Source organism: Anopheles coustani, chromosome 3 (assembly GCF_943734705.1).
Source record: "Anopheles coustani chromosome 3, idAnoCousDA_361_x.2, whole genome shotgun sequence".
Taxonomy (NCBI): domain Eukaryota; kingdom Metazoa; phylum Arthropoda; class Insecta; order Diptera; family Culicidae; genus Anopheles; species Anopheles coustani.
The window spans coordinates 47,651,961-47,674,498 of NC_071288.1; the positions used below are offsets into that span (position 1 = coordinate 47,651,961).

A 22,538-nucleotide genomic window follows, 5' to 3' on the forward strand; every position below is an offset into this window, starting at 1 on the left:
GAAGGAAATGCCATACAAACACGCAATCAAATTAGATAATTTTAAACAGCAGTCGACGATGACCATACAAGTGGAAGGAAACTTCAGGGGTTGGCAAACTACGTCCCATCCAAATCTTTAATATATTTAGAGTTTTTCCAAAGTGAAAGAGGTAATCTCAAACCTACATTATTTTTCCTATAAGATGAATACGATAAGATGAGATTCTGTTTCATACAATGATAAACATATAAAAATATTTCGCATAGAACGTTACATACCATCAAATGGATGCGAGTCATCGGGAGTCTAATGTATGTTAAATGATTATTACGTGACACGGGGGAAAAAAACCCTTGTCTACCATCTACATAGGAGCATCTGTTGTAGACCTTACTGTACAAAAACATTACAAGAGAGTTGTTTCTGGTGCGCTGTGTACAGTCATTGATCAAAAGTCCGTAGAACAACATGTGGCGAGCTGCATCAAATAGTGGTCCAACATTAAGAGCTTGGATTCTTACCACGATTGCTTTGGTCGGTTACCTTGTTTACAGCAACCCGGTGACAGTCAATGTTAAGTATGAACGATTTGAACAAATTGGTGAATACGATTTAATCGATGCAAGAAATATGCGCATTCGGAAGTACAATCGGACGACTACAGTGTTTAACGGTACATTGGAAATTCTTCGGGATATGTACGACAATTATTCTGTAAGTTTGATCTCTAAATTCCTTTCGAAAACGACTCTTGATAACATAAATATGTTTCTCTTGTGACCAGTTCTCAGTTCGGATGTCATACAGCCCGTTGGGAAATAATCAGTTCATCGTGTCACCCTTTAAATTGCCGCTGCAAAAAATGTGCCAATTCGGAAATACAACCTACCGGGACTATCGAGAGCACTATAGGCATATAAGCAATCTACCCGATGCGGGTACGTGCCCTATCCCAGCTAAACAGTATTACATCAAAAACAAGGTGCTCGATAATAAGTACATCAATGACTATTTCACACCGGGTCTGTGGAAAATTGAACTGATGTTTTTCAGAGGCCAATCCGAAGAGCCTGCCACCACTTTGGTGTCTTACATTCAAGTAAGTCGGAACGATGAAGCATAGCACAGAGTAATATTATCGCTGACTATTTGTGTTTCTGTTCGCAAATCTGTGAACGTTTTCGCAAGCAATTCATTGTTTGATTTTACAACCATAGCTTTAACAAAACACTATTAACCTTAAGAACATGGTTTTCATTCAAGCTGTGACTTTTAAAAATAAATAAAAAGAAACTATTCTATTCCACCAACGCACCATTAACTTTATTGAAGCTAAACCTGAATAAATGCGTTATACAAAACAAAGGAAAGGAAAAACATTTCGACCAACAGACTTGGTATAACAATACTTTGATGAAAAGAAATACATCATCAAATTAAGTTTTTTAGTGCGAATATTCTAGATTATGGTTAAAAAAATGTCACTACCAATTTCATAAATAGTTTTTATTGAAAACGAACCTTTTATCACAAATCTCCTCTATCTGTTGCATAATTCATTATGTAATGTAGATATTTCACGCTTTGTACTAAAATTATGGCAACAGGCTGAAAATGTAATAAAATTATTAAAATGTATGCCCCGTTCACCTGTTTGGTACTAGCAGAATGTATAGTCAATCACGAATTATATCTATGCCTTAAAAATAACGTGACAAGGAATATTTCAAAAATTGACAATTTCGTACTCCGGTCTACCCCTATACATTGCACGAAAAATATAAAAACAACTACGGAAATAGTTAATGGCAACTACGCACGACCAATAAAGGCGGAACATGCATTTTAAAGATTAGAGATGGGAATAATACATGCATAACTGTTGCATATATAGCTGAACTTCGCATCACCTTCCCGGACATGAAGTAAATTTCCATAGTGTCGCGATCACCTTCAAGCACTTCAGCTGTGTTGAACATGTGGCTAACATCGTGCTACAGGCTCACTGCATGTTCATTGTTTCTGGCCCTTCTCATTCTGTACTGTGAACCAAAAACGATCTCGGTCATGTACGAACGGTTTGAACAATACGCTGGCAGAGAACTATTGAATTCGGATAATTTGCGCATTCGAAAGTACAACCGTACGATCACCGTATTTAACGGTACCTTTGATCTGTATTGCGATCTGTACGATAATTTTTCCGTAAGGACACTTATCCCAACACTGGCGCCCGGTTGAGTAACGAAGCACGTTTGTTCACAGTTTAGCGTCCAACTGTCGTATAGTCCGCTGGGAAACAATCAGTTCATCGTGTCACCATTTAAAGTTCCCCGGCAAACATTTTGCGTCTTCATGAACACGACCTACCGGGACTATCGGCACTTCTATAAGAATGTGTCCAACCTTCCAGATGCAGGGATATGTCCAGTGCCAGCGCAGCAATACTACATTCACAATAAGATTTTCGACTCCAAGTACACCAACGATTACTTCCAACCTGGTTTGTGGAAAATAGGAATCTTCCTGCACAACGAAAAAGCCACGGAACCACTAGCCCATGCAGACGTGTTTGTCAAAGTGACACGTGAGACCTGAACAACGGGCTGAATTTTGTTTCTTCGATAACAACATTTTATTTGATTTTTCAAAATAAAGAAGCAGACAGTCACCGTTCAATCGTGATTCGTCACTAAAAAAAAAGAAAAGAAACAAAGGGAAACTAATTTAATGGGTAGGCATCACCAAAACGCTCGTTATACCATGAAGAAGTAGAAGAATCGAAAAAAGGTCCGAAATGCATGATACAATTCTAGTTATAAATTAAAACTAAATCAATCGACGAGACTTCTTGAACAAAACAAAATAATTGATTCTACACATCACCAGGAGAGAAATTGAATGTAACAAAACATTTCAATACATGGGAATGCAATTATCTATTGACAAAGTATTGTGTTCACACAGTTCTATATCTTTTCTATTTGTTAAATATTATTTTTGGATCCACAAAGTACGTAATGAAAGAAAGTTATTTGTTCAACTTTGCAAGGTCAGCTCTTGATAACATTAATAAGAATTGAGGATTCAATCACTCGCTATCTTGATGAGACAAATGGTGATGTTTTCTACAGTTTCATTTCAATTTGATAATATCTGAGCCACAATCTTCACCGATGAGATTGGCAATATAAAAGGGAAAACATCGTCACGCACTGCTATTTTATTGACACATTGTGCTTCATTCGTTTAGTTGCAAGCTTAAAAGCATTCCGTGCAGTTCTCGAACAACCATGCACTCTATCACGTTCGGGGCGGCAGCGATTCTTGGGCTGTTAATCATAGGCCCAAGTGATGGTATGCTCCGAGTCATTCTCGACTTTGACCGATGGGAGGTCTACAACGGGTCGGCCTTCTTCAACATGGAAAAGTTTCGGATACGCAAATACAATCGCACACTCTCGGTCATGAACGGTACCGCACTGTTGCTGGTTGACTTGGACAACAGATACGCGGTAAGTATGTAGTCCCTTGCGTCCAGGAGTGAGATATTTTAACTGATTTTTCTCCTAACGCCGAAGTATGGGATAGATTTTGCCCGAAGTGCTCAAGGAAACAACCAGTTTAACGCATACCCGATGAAGCTGGCGGCGAAACCGTTCTGCGACTTTGTTAAAGTGTACTACCGGGAGTATCAGCATCTGTTTCTGAAGTACACTAACTTGCCACACGTACCACCCGAAGGTTTGTGTCCGTTCCCGAAGGGTGTCTACTGGGCGAAGGATGCGTTCATCGACTCGTCGGTCATTCCCGTGGTGGTACCGGAGGGTGTCTGGCGTTGTACTACCGACCTTACGGATACTAAAACCGGGGAGCTTCTTGCCCGCGGGTCCATGTACGTTCGGCTGAGCAAAGAAATTGTTTAAGCGATGGAGGCGCCTGGTGGACTTGAATTGTGATGAAAAAATATGGCAAATAAACTGTAACGCGATGAAAAGATTGTAGAAAGATTTCTAGGAATCATCATTTTGTTTAAAAATCTCTTTTGTATTACATATATCGATAAGTCCACATATTAAACTTGTGTTGATGACGATGCATCCCATCTCTTAACCCCCAAATGTGCATACAAGAATTCCCTAAATATATTTACTACATACATGTCTAGCGTAACGTTGGTATGAAAGTGATCTCCACGGAAAATATTAGCCAGTTCTCATTTCCTTGGATTCAGTAAATGACACTATTATCAAAAGGAAAAAATCGCGTAGCCACTCTTCCTTGAGCACACGGCCAAAAATTGTCATCTCCTATCACATTATAGAATAGGGAAATGATGCAAATCTCATCTGTGACAAAGTCAGTACCTGTAAAAAAAATCATCAATCACCGTATGAATTCGAATCGCATAGTTGCTGTGTGCACAAAGTCAGTTGTATGATTCATGAATAACAGTGTAATATCTTATCTTACCAGGAAGCTACACAATAATTTCTTCTTGTTCAAGATTAATACCACTATTCGATTCAATCAGTTAACGGTTTGTTCGCATGCAATCGAAGCACCGAATGGAACAACAGAAAAAGAACCCATAAAAAGAAACCTTCATCCGACGCATGAACAGTCAAGTTGCAAATCAGAAGCCTATACACCATGCGTTACGTCGTGCAGAGTTCGATGACATCGATCCTGTTACTGTGCATCCTTGAGCCCAGCATAGGACTGCTCAAGGTGATAATCGTCTTCGACCGATGGGAACTGTTCAACGGTACGAGTGTGTTCAGCATGGACGCGGTGCGAGTTCGCAAGTTCAATCGCACCCTGTCCGTCCTCAACGGTACAGGCAAGCTGCTTATCGATCTGGATGACAACTACGAGGTGCTCGTGTTAGGAAACGATTTCTTATGCTTTCTACAGTGAATCAAACAAGTTTCTCGTTCTGATTTACAGTATGGTTTCAACTTTGCTAGAAGTGCCCAGGGCAACAACCAGTACAATGAGTACCCGATGAAACTAGCAGCGCGGCCGTTTTGTGAGTTTATCCGAACATACTACCACGAGTATCAGTTCATGTTCCTCAACCACACTAACCTGCCGTACGTCCCCGCGGAAGGGTTGTGCCCGTTTCCGAAGGGTGACTACTGGGTGAAGGATCTGGCCGTCGACTCGTCCGTAATTCCTTTGGTCGTTCCCGAAGGAGTCTGGCGGGTCACGCCCGTGCTGCGTGAATTGGCCACGGGTGAAGTCATTGCAACCGGTTCGTTTTATGCGAAGTTGACGAAAGAGCTTGTTTAACCTTTGGAACTAATGAATGTTTACCATAATTTTACCATAACTCAGTGCCACTCCAATTTATAAGGCGAAGATTGTAAATTGAATGAATTTAAATTTGAAATACATACTCCCAAGCAAAAACTCATAAGCAATAAATCATAACTGAAATCAACTGAAGTCTTGTGTGTAGTGACATATGTACCTAAGTAGCCGCTAGCAATAACCACTGGACTGGTTTGACATGACGAGGTTCCATCGAAAACCCCTCACAGTGGCATCCCTATTCTAAATTCTACCGATACTGGTGGAATTACTAAGCCAAACCATGTCATACACTGTCTTTTGGGATTGCCTAAACAGAATTTAACCGTTGGAATTTTGGGAGTAATTTATCCTTATAGATTTGGTACGTTCTCTCTAGAGCTATCTTTAATAGTATGCACGAAAAGCGTTCTTCGTGGAGGAGTTTAATGATGATAGCACTGACTGTAGACTTGATAGTCATCCATGTGGTCCTATATAGTACTTAAATAGCAAACATTATAGACACGGTAAACATAGTGTAATTGCTAGTGGAATCGTGAACTACTCTGGTTACTCGTGTGTCATTGATACTTGGGCCCACCGTATTCTGGATGTCATTTAACAATTCGAAAATTGGACGCCTGTGAGTAAAAGTAAAAACGTCAACCCCTAAGAAATACAAAAACTGCGCAAAAAACTAAAGAATTGAAATATATATTCGAATAAAGCATCAATGAATGAATTACTGGTTCGTTTGTTAGCCTTTTGGCGTCAATTGTTTCCAACCTGTCACAAAGATTACACCATGTATTGATTGAGCACGAAAGCCACAACTTTTTTTCATTCTTGAATACGCTACCGATTACGATTTGCTTACCGTACCTTTAAAAGGCAAATTACGATTTGCTTACCGTACCTTTAAAAGGCAAATTCCTGATCTTAATTACTATGCAGCAAACAATTCAGTCTAACAATAAATAATGGGCAATATGTTGTTATAATGATGCAAGTATATCTTGAAAATCAAAGTCAAAGTATTCCTAACGACTGTTTAAAATGTGTGTCGAATTCATTATAAATTTTTCAGTGTTCTTGCTTATTCTTTGGACAAACAATTATAGCACTGTGTTGTTATTGATTATATCATTGATTGATTGTTGTTGCAATTGTTGTTTGACGCACTAGGCAAATATCATCTACATTTTATCCAAGGTTCAACAAAATTGTCCAATTTAAATGAACGATCACGAAAGTATAGGCCATGTTTTGATGTGTTATCATACTTCCTCTAACTGTATTCAACAAGGACTGCGGTATTACGCCCCTCAGTTTCACGAACGAATGGTAAACTATAAAACAGTTAATCAATAACACATTAACTGTTTTATAGTTTGCCATTCGTTTCAGTTCACTTCAGGTTACCTCAAGATGATGTGGTCTCTCTTATTTCCGACCGCGATCGCTATTGCCTGCCTCAGTCTGCAGCCGAGTGATGGGCTTTTAAAGGTGATTGCGGACTTCGATCGATGGGAGCACATCAACGGGTCCGATGTCTTCAATGTGGAGAAACTGCGTGTGCGCAAGTACAATCGTAGCCTATCTGTGCTGAACGGGACCGGGAGTTTGCTGATCGATCTCAGTGACAAGTATGAGGTAATAGTCTGAAAATGGGAATCGAAAGTCTGGTTGACCCCACAAAAAGCTACCAATCTTCCACAGTACGGCGTGAGTTTTTCCCGAAGTGCGCAAGGTAACAACCAGTACGATACGTACCCGATGAAGCTGGCATCACGCCCTTTCTGTGAGTTCATCAACTCCTACTACCGGGAATATCAGTATATGTTCCTCAACAACACCAACCTACCGTTTGTGCCCGAGGAAGGGCTGTGTCCGTTCCCTAAGGGTGAATACTGGGTGAAGGACTTGTTCATCGACTCTTCGGTCATACCGGTGGTGGTTCCGGAAGGCTTCTGGCGTGCTAGCACTGAACTGCGCAACAGCGAGACGGGAGAAATAGCGGCTCGAGGTGCGATGTACGTGAAGATAAGTAAAGAATACGTCTGAGAGAGGTGACCATTAACTGGTAAAACATTCTGTTCAACATTCAGAGTAACAACCAATAGTTTAAATACAACAAAATTTGGGTGCTCATTACGCATGTCTGCTGCTTTTGACTTGTTTTATGAGGGACATAATTTGCTTAGTAGAAATTTGTTGTTGTTTTTAGAAAGAAATGAAACTATAATTTCGGAGAGCGTAGTTCACGTAAAACAACTAATATGATATTTTTGAACTGGTTTTCAAAATCATTTTTCCAATCATCAAGTTTCCCGAGTGGATCTAAATTATACTAATTTATCTTCTGCTCCTTGTGCACCTTAATAGAATGTTTCAATATGGTGTGTCAAAGAAAATGTGTATGTTTTGGAATACAATTTTCTCTTCCTAATCTCGTGAGGATTTAAACTAATTATACGTATTAATTGAACTTCCAAAATATGTTTTGATTGAATAAATTATGATCAGATATTTGTACTACAACATGCAACAAAGAAATACATTTATTGAAAGCCAATTATACAAACGCCATCATCCGATCCTAGCGTCGTCCTTCCTATGTCTTCAGTTTGACGGTGTTGATCATCAAAATTCCCGAACAAACGACGTCTCCTTTCAACAGCATCATCTCAACCTTCCAGCGGCCTTCGGACATCATATCCTTGTACGGCTCGTAGTCGAACACGTACTCCTTCACCCAGTACTCGGCCGGGGGAAGTGGGCACGTGTCGTAGTGCGGAAAGTTGCTCACCTTCTCCAGCTCCTCGTAGAAGTACGTCTTGTAGATCGTAGTCATCCACTCGCAGAGCGGTTTTTGAAGGTCCAGCATCACCTCGAACTCGCTGCCCTCGGCTAGATCGGCTCGGGCCATCAGCGCCTTCACCGAGAAGCTACTGTCCAGCTCCTTATGCTGGTGCACGTTGGCGGAGACGCTGTACTTCATCTCCGTCAACTTGTCGTACGTGTAGTTGTACGTGAAGTACTCACCGTTGTCATTCATTCGCTCCAGCTTCTCGATGGTCATCTCGTACTCCTGTCGAACAAGACATATTCGGTCATCTCGTTTCTCGATCCTCGTGTGAAACCGATCCGATGCCAACGAGGTACCTCGGAATAATCACATCACTCACCTGCTCCGCGCGCACTCCATGACCTAGGACAACAAAGGCGATGACAAGCAGGATTACTCTCCAAGGAACCGTTTCCATATTAAAAGGCTCACCTACTTGAGTTGAATTGCGATTCTGCCTTCCGCTCAACGGCTTTATGTACTAGAAGATAATCAGAAAGACAACATGTTACGTAAAACAACCATGTACTTAACCTATCCGAAAACATCATCTCGTGCGTCCAATGTTCCACAAATCACGCAAATCAACGATTCGTGTAGTGATGATGTTTTGCACACAAATAGCACGACAAATATACACACTCTCAATACATTTGAACGATATAAAATATACCACACCAAATCAGTTCTTAATCTCGATGAAAAACAATTGGTCGCCTCGCCAACCTCGTTCACCTGACGAAGGACGGTTTAAATCGATTGTTATCAGCGATTCGACATGGATCAAACGAGCTCACCAAAGGGGGGTGAAATAATGCCGAACCACTCGTCTCCAGTGTAGACTGACCAGCTGTCAGTCGTGCAGTAACGTCCCCAAGTGTAGCAAGTGCCGTTTTTGCCTTTTCCCGAATACCAATCGTAACGAGTTTTGCAAACCCTCTTCGTTCCCGGAATTTACCAACCCAAAGAACATCAAAGCTTTTCAAAACAAATGAAGTGGACAGTGTTGTTGGCAGTGCTTTGCGTAATGTCGACCCTGCTGGTTTCGGTCGAAGCTGGAATTTTGCACCGGTGGAACCGATATTGGTGGCGGTTCAAGCACCCACCTTCCGTCAGCAACTCCATCGTCTTTGAAGACTGCGGTAAGCCATCCCTTCCTGCTCTCGAACATACTGAACACAGTGACCAGAGTCAAATGTGAACGGTGACACGCTTTTTGGGGGTTTCCCGCTGTCAAAATCCATAACTGGAAAATGTTATCGGAAGACTGATAACCGTTCGATAATCATAATCGGGAAATACGGTTCAAGTAATTCGAACAGTGGTTTCGTTCAGTATATCTTGGCTTCTGGCGGTTGTTTTTTATTTGTTAATGGAATTGGGATTTTTATTTCTTGTAAGCCCCTTATTTGGTTAATCGTTGGTTAAATTGTTTGATTTGAATATGAACGTGGACACAAAACGCCAATGATATCAAAAAATATTTTGCTGTTTTTAATTGGGAATTGTAAATTGCTAAGCAAATATTTTTATTACTTTGTGGATAGAGCCATGAGATACTCCAAAAGAAACATTGATTTTCAATGTTTTAATATCGCATGTTTATCTTTCTACGGTGTTGATACTAGGAAGGGCTTTTCTTTTCTCAGGCATCTATCAACGAATTTGACATGATGATAGCACAATTACTAGACAACCACCCTATGCTGTTTGATTGATTATTGTTTGCATTCAACGCACATGTCTGTTTGATTCTAAATTAGGTTTCACCATTCAAGTACAAAGTACATTTTAATAAGACGGCGTAAATGGCAACTGACATACATAGTAAATCAATAATTACGCAGTTCCTCGAGTTCGAACGATATATGTAAAATTAGTTGAATCACTAACATGCCAGAAAAATAGTTCAGCCGTGTTGATACTTAAAATATGTTTTTTTTTGATACATCTACAGGAACCCAGTACGACGTGATTTCCATCAGCTTATCCGGTTGCACTGCCGCACCGTGCTTGATGCAGCGTGGAACTAATGTTGCAGTAAATGCAGAATTTAACGCTCACGGTAAGCAAGTGCCGTCAATCTATGATTAAAGAAGATGTCCTACATTTATCGTTTATTACCGACGAACACTATCTGTGTCAGCTGCTAGAAGGAATGTGTAGCCCCAAAGGTCGTAGCTATACCTTAATCTGAAGTGGTGCTCAAAGAGCTGTAATACTGGCAAACAAAAAAGAAACGGGCTGCAGCCATCAACGACTGCACTAAATTATAAACCAAATATTTGTAGTATCGTAGTTTGATTCTTTATTTTTATTACTTTTCCACCTTCCGCACCATCAACCAGGTGCCTCCACGGACAGTGTTCTCAAGCACGATGTAAACTTTATCTTGAACGGGGTGAAGACGCAGGCCTCCATCACCCCGACCACCTGCGATGGGAGCGTCTGTCCGCGTCAGGGCGCAAATGGGCTGCTATTTTCTGCCAATATTTACGTCAATCCGAACCTTCCGCCGGTAAGTCTTTGGTGTGCCACGTGTTCAGCCTATAGAGAACCTAATCCTTACTTCCCTCCGCACAGATACACGGCAAGCTGCGCTGGGAGCTTCGAAACAGCCGCGGGGACATGTTGCTCTGTTATCAGGTTCCAGTTGGTGTCGTTTGAGTGTGAAATTATGAAGATCAAGCATTTTAAATACTAGTCGTTTTTTAAATTGATTTCTGCTGGCAACTTCTGTACACTAACGTAACTTGTTAAAACAAATGAGATTTTTACAAAAAATAAAATGAGTACACCTAGTATAATGCTATAATCTGAAATTCTCATCACAGTTGTTAAAATATGCTCAAAGAATTTATGATTGTATTTTTAAAATGTTAAGCATAAGCTCCAGGAGATTATGGAATTAATCTTAAATAAAAAACGGTAACGGAATATTGAGTAACAAGTAATGCCTCAAGTTATTTGTTTAGAAATAAAAAGTAATGCACAGAAGGCAATAAGTCTTACGTAAAAGTGGATATGAATAAATACTTAAATACAGTTTATTTAAGTTAGTATTTTTTTCTAGGGCAGAAAAGGGTTCGAGGAAAATGTGATACAAATGAAGAGGTGAATAAAACTGTTTCAAATATAAATATAAAGTAGTAATCTATTATTTTGGATAGCTATTGGAATTTCAGTGTTTTTCCATGCATAGTAAACAGATTTAAATCCATACTATTAGTTACTATTATGCGGATCGAAGTGCAAAATCAAATCCCAAACAGAGCATACATTCAGGCGCGAGTACATAACGATTTGAACTGCAATAAAATATTTACTGTAACCGAGTGGCATCGGGCTGCAAACATAAAATATGTACATGTTCGTCGTTCAAACTTCTATTTTGCGGCAAATGTTGTCCAAACCAGCTTACAAACAAACCAGCTTACCAAGTATAAAATACAAGATCAGTCTACGTTTAAGTAAGGTAACTTATTTATTCACGCCACTAACAGAAATCTACAGATTTGATTCTTTAAGCTAGTATAAATGGTAAAAACAAAACAAATCACAATAACTTTGTGTGTTTTTAAGGCAATTTGAATAGTGAAATATTTAAAAATTTATAGTAAATTTTTCTTATAATCAAAACAAATAAGAAAAAAATAAAAAGCATAACTTCAACAAGTGAAGGATTGATACATTGTCTATTTTTAAAGTGGTCAAGAAGTGAAACTCAACGACGAATGAATCAATACTATGAGGATAACTTCCTCAACTACAAGTTCAACGCCTTCGACTACTCTGGTATCCACTTGACTGAACTAGTTTTCGATTTCTCACCACCTTATCACAAATCAAACTTGAAACTGAACAGCTGTATCCTCTTGAGTTCGCTCAAACTGTCCGCACGAGCCCAATATTTAAGAGCCTCGCGAAGTGAAACTTCCGTAGTTCAACAGCTGCATCGAAAATGAAACTACTTCTAGGATTGCTGATCATTAGTATTCCCGCCCTGGCTCTGGCCGATGTGGTCGAGGTGCAAAAGTGTAAGTAGTAAACTGTGATTCACCGAAGTGTATTAGGCAACATGTTCACACCGTCCCTTTAGGCTCGGTTGGTCCTCTGCCATCCTCGGTGAATGTAGCTGGATGCAAGGCAACCCCTTGCGACCTCCCGAAGGGTCAGGATGCCAGCGTGCTGGTGGATTTTACTGCAACCCAGCAGCTAACCGCCCTTAAGCCTCAGGTGCGTGCCAGCTTGCCGGGAGGAGTGACCGTCCCGTTCGTGCTGCCAGTGGATCGGCAGAACGCGTGTGAATGGCTGGTCGGTGGCCAGTGTCCGGTGTCGCGCGACGAAGATGTCACCTACGAGCTGCGTCTACCCGTGTTGGCCAGCTACCCGTCGCTGAGCCTTACAGTTGAGCTGCAGCTACTCGACCAAAACGGAGCGCCCGTAGTGTGTTTCCAAGTACCGGCGAATGTGGTCTAGCTTGGGGGATGTGTGAAGGAATAAAGTCTTAGACGGAGGCAAACGCACGAACTACTAGATGGTACACAGAGGTTCATTTATTTTACAAGCCCGCAGGAACGACCTGGGCATCAACAACGAAGCAAGCCACGGATTCATTGTCCTGATCGACGATGTCGATCTCGATGCTCAGACTGACGAGCGGATAGATCGACAGCACCGGGATGGTCAGTCGGTAGGTAACGTCCTCGTTGGCGCTCAGCGGGCAGCTGGAACCCTCGAGCCAGTTGCACGTTTGGGCGAATTCGGCCGGCAGCGGGTAGGGAGCGGTGATGCCTAAGGCCGTCGCCGTCGGAATCGTAGTCATGCTCTGAACAGCACGATCTGAAACGGAGTAAAAGTGTTGGTGAACAATGTTTAACTGAATACCACTAACAGTCACCATTAACACGGCTACTTACCGGTGGTGAAGTCGATGTACGCGATGACATCCTGTCCGCGAACCAGATCACATGGCGGGGCAGTGCAGCCAATGATATTCGCGACCGCCTGAGGACGACCTCCAGTGCACACTCGGCCAACGTTTCCGTACACCACGGCAGGCACAAGGGCAATCAGGATCGCGATGGCACGAATCATGGTGTTTGTGTGTGTGTGTGTGTTCCGGAAAACGATTGGGAAGCTTCTCTACTCACTGCAACTGCGCTGACACGAATGATAGGGTCAAATGCGACCACCCCTTTTTATACGGCTTTCACGTAATGACGCGTTGGCCTTCTATCAGGCCCCGAATATTATGTAAATAGTGCCAATTCGGGGACCATATGTGCTATGTATCGGAAACCGATTCTACACCGATCGTCCGATAGGTCACTTCACCGTAATGCATCAATAAATACACCAATTGGTTTTTTTGTTCTCTCATCATTCTCACCCTCTCCGGGATGGATTCCGTGTCGGGTTGACTCTAGCCGCGATAAGCTAACGATAATCAACCGAACAGGTGGCCACTTGAGAGCAGCAGGTTGCAAAATTCGAACCACCCTGGGAGGGTGAGCGTTTTTATTTAAACTCTCTTTTTTTTGCTCGGCTAATAAGAAAAGATTTTCAACCCCTCATCGAGTGCTTGGTAGACCAATCTGGCTATCTGGTTTCCCCGAGGTAACGTGTGATAACACATTAACTTCGTTAGCGCTGGCTATGCATTGGGCAATCTTGGGGTTTGGGGCTTCCGTTGCCAAGGGATATGAGAGAAACTCATCTTAAGGGTAGAATGAACTAACGAAAATCTTGTACTATGAATGTTGAATACATTGATAATGATAGATATAGTAATATAATAGTGAGAGATGTTTGGTACAATTCTCATATAAAAGTAAGTTGTCTGTTCAATGTAATTTTTTAAAATTTTATCTGTAGCAGTTGGAGTTGTATACCCGATATAATAAGAGTTACAATGTTAACGGTATTCACCTATCCTAGCTGCCACACAGTGGCTCAGCCAAAGGGGCGGTGCGGTCGTCCGAATTTTTCACACAGTTTAGGGTTGTGTTAGATTAAAATAGGTTTTTGAAAGCACAAGATTCGATATTCATAAAATTTGTCGATATTCATAAAATACGGCTAACTAACCTATGGTTTTAGTAGGAATTTTAGTCGATATGACCTGATTACTTGCTCCATGCACCTAAGAACTCTAAATTATGTAAAACATGAGTGAAAAATATTTTAAAACTCTCTCAAATTTTACATTATCAAACTAAGCAAATATTTGAAAGAATACCTCATGTTTATCGTTTTTCAAAAACCACATCCTTCAAAATTGAGCATTGAAATAGATAATATTCTTCAGATTTTTCATTAAACTATCCTTCTTTCACATCAGAGAGGGATTTTGGAAATTGGTTTTTTGACATGTCAAAAATAAAGACTGGACTGTGGGCCATTGTGTGACGCCGCTGCCAAGCACACGTCGTTTTTACATTGATCTAAAGCGATGATGACATTGATCTAAGCCGGATTTGTTGACTTTGATATATTTAATTAGACTTTTAAAAAATGCACTGTGGTAGTTGTATAAATACCTGGAAATAATTAAAAATTAGCTTCGAATCTGGTACGTTACCTCACAGCTTTTAAACGTCAATTTTGTTTGAATTCCTTTGTCACAGTTTAAATTAAACGCACTTTAGATAAGATCAAAACCAAGCGTCTTATTAAAACTATAATTGTTTTAGACGTATACACCAGTTTGTCAGGTGCTCAAAACCTTCAAAGCGAACTAACCTGTGGAAAATCAGCTAGGGAAAATTAAATTCAGCTAGGCAGCAACGTATTGAGGGGCGTTACTGCCAACCCCGATCTTTCGATCAGAGATATGATGAAGGCACAATGTTAACAAACAAGTGGCCGTTATTTTGTGCAATCAACTAATTTTACCAAACTTGCACGATCTATTCTATAAAAATATAACCAATTTGATGGGGTAGGCGCGAGAATAGTAGCAATTTATTTTATGCCAGTCTTATTGTGTTAGTTGATACCGCAAAATAGCTTCGTAAAGGTAGCTAACACCCTGCCCAACCAATTCATCGCTACAAACCCAAAGTAAGACCGATTGCATACATTTCGGGCGTATCTTGCGTAGTGTATAGTATTTTTAATCTCCAATGATGGTAATGGGGGGTCCGCGACAGCCGAGCGGTAGCGCCGGTTAGAAAATCGGCCCATGAGCGCCGGGGCTCACCACCTCGACGGGGTGGGGTCGAATCCCAACCGAGACCGGACCCTCCCCTGTACGAGAGGACTGACTATCCACGTAAAACAGGGAAGCAAGTCTCGTAAGCCCTTAACGGGCAGGCATGACAAAGAGGTCGTTACGCCAAGAAGAAGAAGAAGAAGAAGATGGTAATAAACCATTTGTGATACACCCAAAAAATGCATTTGCTTCCGTAGTTTTGCTGATGCCAGCTTGAAAACACTGTCAAAATGCTCTTTTCATAACTGCTTGCCTGATGAAATTCAAAATCCGAATGCTTCAGTTACTGGGTCTTTGGTACACAACAAAATTGTGATGGCATGGTAGAAGATCCGGAAAATAGTTACATAAATATTCAAAATAGATCAATTTAAAATTTTTGATGATTATTATGTTATGTCATAGTGCACTCAAATAGAAATGTCGTTAACTGGTAACTTGAAAGACTATATTTTTGCACTTAATTGATATTTTTTTCTCTACAATACTTATCACGACTGATTTAAGCAACTACCACACGTGCATTAATAGCGAAGCACGTAAACCTGTTCTCGGTGTTGCTCGGATCCTCAACGCCAACCTGGATTACGAGTGAGACTAGCGGGTAGATCGGCAGAATGGGCATGCTCAGAGTGCTGGTAATATCCTCACCCTGGCTGATCGGGCAGGAAGATCCCGACAACCAGTCGCATACGTTGGAGCGATCCGCAGGCAGCTCGTAGGGGGCAGTGATTCCAAGGGCAGTTGCGACCACGGTGTACCGCAGAGTCGCCGCAGAGAACGCTAGTAACAAGTCAGAAAGAAACAGAATAAATTAGTTCGTCAACACCAGTGCTATTCTTCAGGCCAGGCAGATTAACTTACGTGCTACGAAGTCCAGCTCCATCGACACATCGCTGCCACGAATCAAATCGCAGGGCATTTCCGTGCATCCGGTGATCGTCACACGGGACGGTTGCGGTGCACCGTTTGTGCAAGGGTTGGTCGTCAGGGCCTCGGTCAGGCTACCGCAGGCCAGGGCGGCAACGAGCAGAACAGCAAAACGGTACATCTTTATGAGTTTTGAGATGACGCTGGGGTGGTTTTTAGCGAGTGCGCGAGATGCTCAGTTCAACTCGATGCCGCGATGTACTTGACTGTCCTAGTGATCGGGTACGCATGTTTTTATACTAGCGAGCAGTGCAAATCACCTTGGACGAGTAAACTAATCTTATCCGAACGAAGTGCAGGTGTTCGGGACACCTGCAAGACGTTGTGGCCCAGTTATCGTGCAAAGGAGATCGTCCATCCTTTACCGGTAGCGACGATACGTTACTACTTGTTTTATCTGAACACCTGACCCTTCCGCGGATCTGCCCGATCAAAGCGGCCCACTGCACAATCGATACGATAAGCTACTATGACGGCATTCACGTTTCTCAGCTGCTGTAGCTGCCTGAATGACAAACATTAAAATACAGTCAAGTTATCAAATCGCCCGACAAGAGGTTACGTTACTACAGACGGCTTATCGAAGGCTCCTATGCTGCTCATGATAGCCTCTTATGATGCCAAAGTTCTCACCGATGGGTGAGTAATTCATTCACGAATCTCTTTGTTTCGTCCACAAGAGGGTTTATGTTTTTTATTTATCACGACAGGTTATTAGTTGATTGGAACCACAACGTTGCCTACTTAAAGGCGTTACAAGAGTACAAAATGTGTAGTGTATCTGCGGCTCTGAAGAACAAATTAGTACAGTGCAATTAACGATTTCTCAACATTTTGACTGCCAAGCATTTTTAGTAGAATCAGTATTGTTGAAATTAGTTCATACATTCTGTAAGGCCAACGGTTTTAGTAAAAACAAAGCTAAGTAATTGCAAACACTTACATTTAACTATAGATTTTATGTTTGATTATATATTTAAGTTTATTGAGACAACATTTTAGACTCATTTTATCCAGGTAGCTATAAAAAATGGTAGCCATTGCAGTCATCGTGGAACAACGAATAACTCATAGATCAACCTTTCCTCAGGATCGATTTTTCCAACTAGTGTAGCATATATTAGTGCAAAACTTTATTCGTTTTACGACAAGATCAAATTGTCCATCACCCGCTATGTGGATAAACAGGTCGTTTTCGCAAAGGAATTGACATTTTGGATGTCAGCGCCAAGCGGTTAAGGTGGTTAGAAAATCGGTCCACGAGCGCAGATATACTCCCTCGATGGCATGGATCCGAATCCCAAACGAGGCTGGACCTTCCTTTGTATGAGAGAGTTGACTGGGCACATACGCAAAGGTAAAAAAGTCTAATAAGCCCTTAACGGGCATAGCATGACCCAAGATGGTCGTTACGCTGCCGTAGAAGAAGTTCATCCTTCGATGTATCTTTTGGAAATATATGAGGGTATTACAATTGGGAGGACGCAAACGACACACTTCTCGACGCTGTCCCATACAAAAGGTAAACAACACTTTGAAAAAAGCGAAAGAATGGCTGGCCGTCTCGACGATCCAAAACCACGCCACCTACGTGTCGAGACGATGCGCGGAAACGAAACGACGCGGCTAGCCATTTTTTCAATTTTTTCAAAGGTGTTGTTTACCTGTTGTACTGGACCGCGTCGAGAAATCTGACAGTTTGTATCGTTACCGTCCTCCCAATTGTAATACCCTCAATAAATTACTTTAAAGTCTCGATTTGGACTCCTATATCACCACATGACATTTATTTTCAAAAAGCTTGTCATAGTGAAAGCTCTTCAACAAACTTTCTTGAACGAAGTGGGGCGTATGGGGTTTTTTGAAGATGTTAAGTTCGTTTAAGATAAATATCGTTCCAACCAAAAAACAAATCCATTGTAAAAAGCGATTGTTTGTAAGATTCCATCAAAAGTGCAAGCAAAATTGGAACTAAGTGAAAAGTTTCCCAAGCACCCCGCTTCCGACCCCACCCCCACCTGTTCCTACACCGTGGTAATCAGGACCTAGCAAGTAGCAAGTGGCAAGTAGCTACTAGCTTTGATCGATCTTTTCATTTATTTATTTTTTACATATATTTGGACGGCCAGGCCGTATTGTAAATCTTCTTATTTATTGAAGATGAAATAATTGGTAAATTGAAAGCCCATGCAAATCAACCTTAATACTACCCTAACAACAATGGAACAAGTTTCTACATAAATAATAACAATTGTTTTATAAATCAATTTTTTTTTTTTCAAATACGGCTCGTTTATACCAAATCTCTCCAGTGTGGGTGTTTTCCATACATATATGAAATAGGAGTAGGTAATACAATGACATCAATTTCAGTTCGCTTTATTTGAACTAATTTTTTTCAGTTTCCATCTTTTATTTTCATTTCATGGTAGATTACAGAATAGTAACCGTGGCGGCAAAGCAGACTGCCACCTGACCGCCGTCGCCAACAATTTCGAATTCCATCGTGACGGTAACGCCCGTCAGAGGCGCTTCAACGGGTGCGTTGCCGGTAAGAGTAACACTCTGGCCAGCCGTCAACGGACACGACGTGTCAATGTTGTTGCACCCATTGCGCAAGTTTTCCGGAACCTCGTACGGCAGGAACAGCCCGAGCAGCGAGGCGCGCACATCTACCGTCAGCGAACTGGTCGGGAAGGTAGGCGCGAAGCGAACGCTGAAGTTGAAGTCCGACCGATTAGGCACCTGGCACGGAAGGTTGCTGCAGCCCGGGATGATAACCTCCTGCGGTCCGGGGCGGTTGTCGGAGCCTTGGGAGTTGGGGAGGAAAATTATTCTCGTTCATCGTACAACAATCGGTCTGAGATGAGAGGCTGCTCTTACACTGAAGAACCTGCAGGCCCTGGGCAACGGCCGAAAACACGAGCACAAGTGCTGCAACTTGCTTCATCATTTTAGAAACCTTCACGAACGGTGCGCTGCTTGCTACTTTCCACACTCTACTGGGACGTTTTGGGATGCGGCTGCAGGTGATAAGTACCCATTTTTAACGCCATTGATCCCCGATCAGGATAAGATAAGCCACGCGAAAAAAAACAACAATATAATTTTTGGTGTTTTCGGCCCTACGCGGCCCACTGTTTATTGCAGTTTGTCCCAAACACGCCTGATACGTGACGCACCCGTGATCAGATTAAACTGCCACAATCTGAGCGGACGAAAGGAAGCAGAACAGCGGCACGCCGTTGTCGTCGGTCAGTTCCAGCCGCAGATCGACGGTGATGCCGGCGAACGGGGCCGCTGCCGGTGTGTTCAGGTGGTAATTGATGAACTCCCCCTGAGCCACCGGGCAGCTACCGGCCTCGAAGAAGTTGCACGCGTTCTGCTGCGCCGCCGGAAGCTCGTACGGCACGCGGAAGTCACCGAGGAAAATCTCAAGACTCGCGGTCACCGTGTTGGTGGCACGGGGCGAAATGAAATCACAGTCCATGTCGACCATTCCGCCGATCGGGATCACACACGGTTCCGCCGTGCATCCGATAACGCGCACATCCTGTGGAATTGGCGCACCGTTCGGGCCTAGTGTGGGGGAGAACGGAAAAACAAAATGGTCGATCACATCCGGAGCTCGGCGGGCCGAACGTATGCCACCCGGAACTTACACGGCCTTACTGCCAGCCCGAGAGCGAGCGCCGGCAGACAAGCAACGAGAAGAAGGTACTTCATTTTGCGAGGACAGGAGGTTCGATGTTGGTTTCAACTGTGGCCACCAATAGCACTTGTAGAGGAATGTACACTGTACCGTTTGGGTGGCTTAGGTGTGGTTATTTATTATGACACAGTGCAACAACTTTATCTTATCTTATAATATCGTCCAAACTTCACGTTTCATAATCGCTCCCAGAAACCATCAAATCGATTTCTGATACGAATACGCGTGCTTGATCCCGTAGCTCGCCCATTCGCGTCATAGTTTGATCCATGAGCAGGAGGGATAAACCTGCTGCTTTTGAATGAAAACAATGACAAACCGCACCTGCAAGGGGAGCTGACTTGCATGCTTTTCAAAATGTAAAATCATCACACCACTACAATGAAATTATTGCTATCTCCCACCGTTAGATCCATTATTGTTTTTCTAACATTCACCTAAACAAAGCCGTAGATCAGCCAACAACGGGATATGCCCCACAAAAAGGTGCAGCACAATTCAAAAAGAATAAAAGCATATTAAGAAAATAAATAACGGGGACCAGAATGACTACACTGTACTGGCGCTATTTTTACTAACCGCGGCCTTGAATTGACGAAGATCGATCCAAAACTGCGTATATCCGTTCGCCAAATAGATCCACGAACAATAATACTTATCAACTAATCGAATAATAAAACTAACTAATTGTACAAGGATGCATTATTTATTAAGTGTGCGATTTAACGATATTATAAACACAGGTTATTTTCGGGAAAACAGAGGACATGTGTACTCAAAACATGAAATTAAATCACTAATAAACCACGAGACATCTTGTTTGCTCTGTGAACTCGAATTGACGCTTTTTATCAACACGTTATCTAAGACTGGTGTCAGTGCCCTGACGACAGATAGATTTTAAAGGACGATATTTTAAGGGATTTGACAGATAAAATCGGTCGTCCGATTTTATCGCACGATAAAGTCAAAGTCGTTTGATTTTATCAGCTGGTTCGTATCCGATTTTATCTGTCAACAAAACTGGATTTTTAAAGCTCAGAATTGAGGCATTCATTTAGAAAAAAATAATAAAACTTATTTAACTTTCTTAGAATCATAATTATAAAAGAAATACTTGCGAATCTGTTGTCTGATAAAATGTCGCACCACTCAATTTTGTTTCACTTCACTGACATGTTTCACTCAATGTCCAGATAGTTTGAATTTTGAAACCGTCAAGCAAACACCTTCAACATGATAACACAATCAATGATGTTGATAACCTCAACAAGCATAGGAATGCTAATTTATTTTCATGTCATTTCATTTTGCAGCTCAATCCATTCAAGCGGCAATGATGGTTGCCGACGACCGGTAGCAAATCAACGGCTGGCCATTATCGTCACTCAGCTGAAGCTGCAGATCGACCGTGATGCCGGCGAACGGGGCCACAGCTGGCGTGCTAAGATGGTAGTTGATGAACTCGCCCTGCGCCACCGGGCAGCTACCGGCTTCTAGGAAGTTGCACGCGTTTTGCTGCGCCACCGGAAGGTCATATGGTACGCGGAAATCACCGAGAAAAATGTCCAGTGTGGCACGCATGGTATTAGAAGCCCGAGGTGCAATGAAATCTAGGTCCATATCGACCACGCCACCGATCTGTACGATGCAGGGTTCCACGGTGCATCCGACTACTCGCACTTCCTGCGGCACAGGAGCTCCGTTAGGACCTGTGGAAGAAAGTCGTTCGAATTAGGACATCCCAAAATGTAATGCAATAAGATGGCCAACTTACATGGTCTTACAGCGACTCCATAAACCAGCGCCGGCAGAAAGAGTGCAACTAACATCGATTTGACCATTTTTGGGATTTATGAAGTTTGTTTTGCACAAAATGAAAGGCTTCCACCAGCGCTCGAACCTTACGCCTCAGAAAAACAGAACCCGACTGAACGAAATCCGTGTTACCCAAACGTATTTTTAATGGTTGTTACCCAATATTAAGGCAGGGCTTCTCTACCTGACATTCGTTGAAATTGATTACATAACGATATAATGTTCATACTCAACTTCGGATAATCCCGCAAAAGGAATTTTTTTATCGTTAAATATACAATTTTAAATCGAACTACAATAGTATGGAAATAAAATGAAATCATACATAATACTTTCGTGAAGTTGTGAAATTTTGAAACTCCGAATAATTTGAGAAGCACTGCCTTAATATATGCGTCACCATATCTAAACAACTATCTTATCTTATCTTGAGCGCGTTGCCATTAATCCGCCACACCCGAACCTCGGCAACAGTATTCAAGTTTGGCCGTCATTCGCCTGAAGGTTGGTGGTCGAAGTTTAAACTTCCCTTCACGGACGACTCCGTGACTTAATCTTCGGCAATCGACCGCAACAATACCGTTAGCTTACTGCATTATCAAACTGCACTTGATTTCTTTTTGTTACGTTGTTGTTCACTACCCCCGCGTCCTGCCCATCAACGAACGGCATCAACTTCGATTACGTCCTCAATGCAAGTGGATTGTTCAAACTGCCTCAAGGCACGATTTTGA

General features: G+C 42.1%; 9 protein-coding genes across 9 annotated transcripts; 3 read left to right on the forward strand and 6 right to left on the reverse strand.

The window, feature by feature from the left end:
• Positions 1-450: 450 nt before the first annotated feature.
• Positions 451-1,205, forward strand: LOC131262143 (uncharacterized). Its single transcript, XM_058264071.1, has 3 exons — positions 451-696; positions 767-1,081; positions 1,200-1,205. The coding sequence occupies exons 1-3, from the start codon at positions 451-453 to the stop codon at positions 1,203-1,205; spliced, it is 567 nt and encodes a 188-aa protein (XP_058120054.1).
• A 6,622-nt stretch (positions 1,206-7,827) lies between these two features.
• On the reverse strand, positions 7,828-8,546 carry LOC131262152 (uncharacterized). The gene is made up of 2 exons (XM_058264084.1): positions 8,469-8,546; positions 7,828-8,371 (listed from the first exon to the last, which is right to left on the reverse strand). The coding sequence occupies exons 1-2, from the start codon at positions 8,544-8,546 to the stop codon at positions 7,895-7,897; spliced, it is 555 nt and encodes a 184-aa protein (XP_058120067.1). The 3' UTR covers positions 7,828-7,894.
• A 573-nt stretch (positions 8,547-9,119) lies between these two features.
• LOC131262158 (NPC intracellular cholesterol transporter 2) lies at positions 9,120-10,795 on the forward strand. Its single transcript, XM_058264096.1, has 4 exons — positions 9,120-9,270; positions 10,086-10,193; positions 10,477-10,646; positions 10,712-10,795. The coding sequence occupies exons 1-4, from the start codon at positions 9,120-9,122 to the stop codon at positions 10,793-10,795; spliced, it is 513 nt and encodes a 170-aa protein (XP_058120079.1).
• Positions 10,796-12,081: 1,286 nt separating this feature from the next.
• LOC131258613 (NPC intracellular cholesterol transporter 2-like) lies at positions 12,082-12,649 on the forward strand. The gene is made up of 2 exons (XM_058259965.1): positions 12,082-12,165; positions 12,228-12,649. Exons 1-2 carry the CDS (start codon positions 12,090-12,092, stop codon positions 12,605-12,607), a joined length of 456 nt encoding a protein of 151 aa, XP_058115948.1. The 5' UTR covers positions 12,082-12,089; the 3' UTR covers positions 12,608-12,649.
• Positions 12,650-12,689: 40 nt separating this feature from the next.
• Positions 12,690-13,225, reverse strand: LOC131262166 (NPC intracellular cholesterol transporter 2-like). The gene is made up of 2 exons (XM_058264109.1): positions 13,048-13,225; positions 12,690-12,970 (listed from the first exon to the last, which is right to left on the reverse strand). The coding sequence occupies exons 1-2, from the start codon at positions 13,223-13,225 to the stop codon at positions 12,690-12,692; spliced, it is 459 nt and encodes a 152-aa protein (XP_058120092.1).
• A 2,621-nt stretch (positions 13,226-15,846) lies between these two features.
• LOC131262175 (uncharacterized) lies at positions 15,847-16,395 on the reverse strand. Its single transcript, XM_058264122.1, has 2 exons — positions 16,209-16,395; positions 15,847-16,127 (listed from the first exon to the last, which is right to left on the reverse strand). Exons 1-2 carry the CDS (start codon positions 16,393-16,395, stop codon positions 15,847-15,849), a joined length of 468 nt encoding a protein of 155 aa, XP_058120105.1.
• A 2,312-nt stretch (positions 16,396-18,707) lies between these two features.
• Positions 18,708-19,227, reverse strand: LOC131259575 (mite group 2 allergen Lep d 2-like). Its single transcript, XM_058261091.1, has 2 exons — positions 19,158-19,227; positions 18,708-19,084 (listed from the first exon to the last, which is right to left on the reverse strand). Exons 1-2 carry the CDS (start codon positions 19,225-19,227, stop codon positions 18,708-18,710), a joined length of 447 nt encoding a protein of 148 aa, XP_058117074.1.
• A 240-nt stretch (positions 19,228-19,467) lies between these two features.
• Positions 19,468-20,000, reverse strand: LOC131259356 (NPC intracellular cholesterol transporter 2-like). Its single transcript, XM_058260829.1, has 2 exons — positions 19,937-20,000; positions 19,468-19,853 (listed from the first exon to the last, which is right to left on the reverse strand). Exons 1-2 carry the CDS (start codon positions 19,998-20,000, stop codon positions 19,468-19,470), a joined length of 450 nt encoding a protein of 149 aa, XP_058116812.1.
• A 1,312-nt stretch (positions 20,001-21,312) lies between these two features.
• On the reverse strand, positions 21,313-21,869 carry LOC131259621 (NPC intracellular cholesterol transporter 2-like). The gene is made up of 2 exons (XM_058261160.1): positions 21,764-21,869; positions 21,313-21,698 (listed from the first exon to the last, which is right to left on the reverse strand). The coding sequence occupies exons 1-2, from the start codon at positions 21,828-21,830 to the stop codon at positions 21,313-21,315; spliced, it is 453 nt and encodes a 150-aa protein (XP_058117143.1). The 5' UTR covers positions 21,831-21,869.
• Between the last annotated feature and the right edge of the window lie 669 nt (positions 21,870-22,538).